Source organism: Genypterus blacodes, unplaced genomic scaffold (genome assembly GCF_046128005.1).
Source record: "Genypterus blacodes isolate CSIRO-AG114 ecotype Tasmania unplaced genomic scaffold, CSIRO-AGI_Gbla_v1 ptg000036l_1, whole genome shotgun sequence".
NCBI classification, from domain to species: Eukaryota; Metazoa; Chordata; class Actinopteri; order Ophidiiformes; family Ophidiidae; genus Genypterus; species Genypterus blacodes.
Genome location: NW_027466849.1, coordinates 1,514,914 through 1,519,630, shown reverse-complemented (window position 1 = coordinate 1,519,630; position 4,717 = coordinate 1,514,914). Strand labels below are relative to the sequence as shown.

At 45.8% G+C, this 4,717-nt stretch overlaps 1 protein-coding gene across 1 annotated transcript; it reads right to left on the bottom strand.

The window, feature by feature from the left end:
• Positions 1-3,154, bottom strand: LOC142996103 (alpha-2Db adrenergic receptor-like). Its single transcript, XM_076146992.1, has 2 exons — positions 2,828-3,154; positions 1-1,143 (listed from the first exon to the last, which is right to left on the bottom strand). The coding sequence occupies exons 1-2, from the start codon at positions 3,152-3,154 to the stop codon at positions 1-3; spliced, it is 1,470 nt and encodes a 489-aa protein (XP_076003107.1).
• Positions 3,155-4,717: the final 1,563 nt, after the last annotated feature.

Sequence of the window (4,717 nt, the reverse complement as noted above, 5' to 3'; positions counted from 1 at the left end):
TCATTTGTTAGTCTGGAACAGAATCTTCTTGAAGGCCCTCCTGAAGTCTCTGTTAAAGATGGTGTATATGATGGGATTGAGGCTGCTGTTACAGTATCCGATCCAGAAGAACAGGTTGAAAAGTGTGTCTGGGATGGTGCAGCTCTCTCTGCAAACAGCGTGCAGACTGTAGGTGAAGAAAAACGGGAACCAGCAAAGGACAAACACGCCCATGACCACTGCCAGAACAAAGGTGAAGCGCTTCTCCCTCATTTGTGCCACTTTAGTTTTGGATAAAGACATCTGCCTGCTCCGTAGAGGCACCGGGGAAGGCAGCAGGAAGTGGTGGGAACAGTGGTCAGATGATGCCCAGGATACGGAGGTGCAGGATGGGGGAGGAGGCGGTTTCAGCCTGGTTGGTGTTCCCACGGAGTCTTTTCCGTGCTCTACTTTCACCCTCACTCCGGCTCTCCTGGGGAAGCGGAGTGCAGAGGAAATGGAGGAGGCTGTTTTCCTATTTGATTCACAACTCCTCTCCTCTAAATCAATATCATCCAGCTCTCCTCGCCTGCTGCTGTCCACGCTGGAGCAGCCGTGCAGGCACGCGGGCCGCGGGCTGTCCAGCTGATACTCGGACTCACCGCAGCTCTTCCCCAGTCTTTGGCATGTCCGCGAGTTTCCCACAAAGCAGGTCTCTGACTGCGATGGCTGCCGCTCCATCACATTCTTCGCCACAAACACAGTAGAGGCTCGCTGCTTGGCAACACGGTAGATTTTACAGTAAACAAGGATCATAATGATTCCTGGAGCAAAGAAGGAAACCAGGCAGGATGAGAGGATGTACCACGTCTGGTTGTTGAGGAGACACTCCTGTCTCTGTACGCTGTCGTCCTCCTCCTGCAGCTGCGGCCTCTGGGTTTCCTCTTTCTGTGTCATGAGCAGTGGGGGCGAGGATATGACGATTGATATCAGCCACACAACGCTGATCATGGCTTTAATCCGCTTTGGTGTCCGTTTGCGGTTGTAGCTGACGGCGTTGGTGACAGACCAGTAGCGGTCGAGGCTGATGGCGCAGAGGTGGACAATGGACGACGTGCAAAAGAGGACGTCCAGAGCCAGATAGAAGGAGCACCAGGTGGATCCAAAGTACCAGTATCCCATGACCTGGAAGAAGGAAGAACCACGTTAGCACTGCAAATAATCCCCCTCCACAAAACAGCAAAGAATCCTCTCAGCTAGTTGCATTAACTTGTGTCTAAAATCGGACAGAAGCCAAACTGAAATATTTATTGTAAGCAGCGTCAAAATGTCGCCATGACGAATCACAATCAGCTCATTTAAAGTGACTAGTGGAGGCCATCTTGTTTTGTCTTACGTTTTAGGCAAGTGTGTCAACAATCAAATCCATGTTTCATTTAATTTTGTTTCTAGTCAGTTATATCTAAAATACTGACTGAAACATTGAACCATCTTTAAAACCAGATCTGAAGACTTTCTGAAACTAATTTCTAGTTTAAACACAGATATGTGACATCAGTATGAACTCTATGCAGGGCTTTAAACTTGTGCCACTCTATCCTCCAACCTCCCCTGTCTTTTTCATCTATTAAACCCATGAATAAAGAAAAGTAAATCCAAAAATAACCAACTGAAGAGCATAAAACATCTTTCACTGATCATGTGTGTGACTCATTTTCCAAATCCAAGGTAGAACCTTTTAATTCTGTCACAAATAATCCTCTAAAGGAGAGAAGGAAGAAGGAAAGTTGTGTTTGTGCTTTGCTCTCTGGTCACATTCAGCCACCCAAACATGCCTGGAGCACAGGATCAAGTCCAAATCTCATCATGTCCACACCAGCAGAAACTATATTTAGTTAGTCAGAAAAGCAAATCAATTCGTCTTTCCATCTTAAAGCTGACAGATCTTTCAACCGCTCTGATGAAATTCCAATTTAATCAAATTCCCCTACAGCTTTGTTAGAATATACAGCGTTTTTCTGAGACGAAGACACTGCAACTCTCCATTGTCTCTATTCGTCTGGCTCATATGAGACAATATTGAATTTCTGGTGAGATGTGAGGCAGAGTGGATTAAGCTGGATTAGCTGGAGAACTTCCTTTGCGGCTGCAACCCTTTAATGGTGTTGCAGCCGCGGGAAGCTTGTGGGAGCACGGCAGCTGTGATGAATGACGGGGGGGCGGGGGTGGGGGGGGGGGGGGAGCAGTTATGGACTGACGGTGGTGCACAGTGGACACTGGCTGCCTTTTTCAGACAGATTTTGGTGATATAACTGCATAGAGGGTGTTACTAACACGCTGCTCTCCTTGTCTGTGTGAGCAGGTTGCACAAAATATGAATCAAAGTGATGCTTGTGTTGATCTGTGTCTGTTGGGTATATAAGCAGGTAGATGATGGAAGAACAGAGTCATGTTTCTCTTCAGCAACACCAAATAGTAGAATCTTTGTAGAATTTGCTGAGATCCTCGTTACATCCTGACTGGAATCCATGGATCTTGAAAGTGCTCTTTGTAAATATCAGAGCGCCTCTGTAGCGCCTCCTACTGATGGAATGTGGTTTGGGAAAAACTTTGGAGCCACCAAAAAAAAACACACACCCACCATTTACCACAAGAAGGATTACTACTGCAATTGTCAATCAAGCTTCATGTGAGGAGCTGTGGAGGCGGGACAAGGAGATCAAACTTTCTCCATAAATCCACTCATTCTTCTATCCGACAGATGATCTGTGCCATCTTGAAAGCTGTTTTTAGCATCACCATCCACTTTGCTCAAGCATTTGCAACATACACACTGTATAAAAAGATGGAAAGAGAACATTTTCCTCACCTCATTAGCCAAGGAGAAGGGGATGACCAGCGTCGCCACCAGTATATCAGCTGATGCTAAGGACACCAGGAAAAGGTTCTGAGGCGCCCGTAGTGCCCGACTGGTGAACACGGCCACCACCACCAACACGTTCCCTACCACAGTCCCCAAGATAATAACTGTGACCACCAACATGATGAAAACCGACGCCACCTGTGAATGAGGAGGTAGAGGAGAGGATCTCGAGGAGGAAGAAGATCCTAGGCTGGTGTTCTCCGAAGAAGAGTTAGGCGCTAAGGTGGCCGACATTGTGGCCAGTCCAGATGTTAACAGCTCTGTTAAGTCCATCCTGCCTAAGGGACTGGGATGGTGAGGATGATGATGATGATGATGGTTATTATGCCCATTTTCATCTTATTTTACATGGAGTCTCTTTAAGCCAACCAGTCAGGTAATAACATTAAAACCAGCTAAAAGAAGGATAGAATGGAAAACAGAATTGAATTGAAACAGAATTGATAGAACTAAATGCCAAAGGTGCTTCTTTGGCTGAAAATACTGCCCTCAACACTGGAAAAAGTATAAAAAACACAGGGAATCAGTCTCAGAATAAAGATGACACTGTCTGTGTCTGCACACCCTGAATCCTCAGCAAATCTGTAAAAACTCATCGCTTTCACCACAACCATCCACATGCATATGTGAACCCAGAGCTCCTACATGAAGACCAAAGAAAGACATAAGGCTACACACTCAAAACAGAAAACCTGTCTAGACTGCACTGGATCCTCACACTGCTGGGCTCTGAAAAGCAACAATTTAGTGGAATAAGAGATGAGAGGAATGGAGATGGAGCTGGAGAACAGTGAAGAAGAAATGGGAAGGACTGAAGACGGCAGAGGAGCTGAAGAGGAAGGAGTTCCAGCAAGAAGAGACACAAAAAAGAAAGAAAAAAAGAGATCCTCACTTTCATGCAAGTCGATCCCACGTCTGTGTGACACTGCTGCTGCCGCTGCTGCTTAGTGTTGCTCTACCGCTGGGGGAGAGAGAGAGAGAGAGAGAGAGAGAGAGAGAGAGAGAGAGAGAGACAGAGAGAGAGAGAGAAGAAGGGGGGGAGAGAGGTGCTGTAAGGAGAAGAGTGGGATTTGAGAGATGAGTAAGGAGAGAGATGGTAGAAGAGGGGGTTGTAAGGAGAGATGAGAGGAAGGAATTAAGAGGAGGATGGCATTATACAAATACAGAAAGAAGGACAGGGGGGTGAGGAGATGAGAGAGAATAAGCTGTTAGCAGGTATAAGTAACTAAATAACTTAGAAATACTGTATAAACATGAACTGTGTGAACATCTGACATCTTGGTTGTGAAGGACTTGTTTATTCTTGGCCACATCCTTTCACCGCCTGCCTTTGTTCTCATGATCATAGCCAGGAAAGACATATATGGCGTAACATCATTCATCCGTCATTCATTCATACTGATTCATAATAGTTATCACATTATAGTCAGTTATACAGAGGGCAACTGTCCCTTTGCCTTTTTTTTTAGGGACAAACGTGTACAATATGGGGTGGTTACTTTATACCTCTGAAAATAGAGAGCAACTTTCTCTAAATACAGGTCCATTTTGAAGTGTTCACCCATTAAATAACTTGTATTCTGAGAAGAGGGAGTGATTTATTTAATGGCTCGCTGCTGCTCTTTATTAAGCTGCCTGGTGCTGAATGATGACCCGGGCAGGTCAGTCTTGGTGGGACTTGGACTGGAATCAACTTGATTGATAAATTTCCTGATTCTGAATGCAGCCGAAGTCACCCATCACAGAAAACCGCCTGACATGAATCCAGACGGAGATTCTGCCGCCTCCAGACTGCTGTGATCTGAAGTATCACAGCAGTGGATTATGCTGCGTCTT

Coding starts and splice junctions, on each gene's coding strand:
- LOC142996103 (XM_076146992.1), bottom strand. CDS start 3,154: ATGGACTTAACAGAGCTGTTAACATCTGGACTGGCCACAATGTCGGCC. Junction 1,144..2,827: donor CCTTCTCCTTGGCTAATGAG/GTGAGGAAAATG, acceptor TCCTTCTTCCAG/GTCATGGGATACTGGTACTT.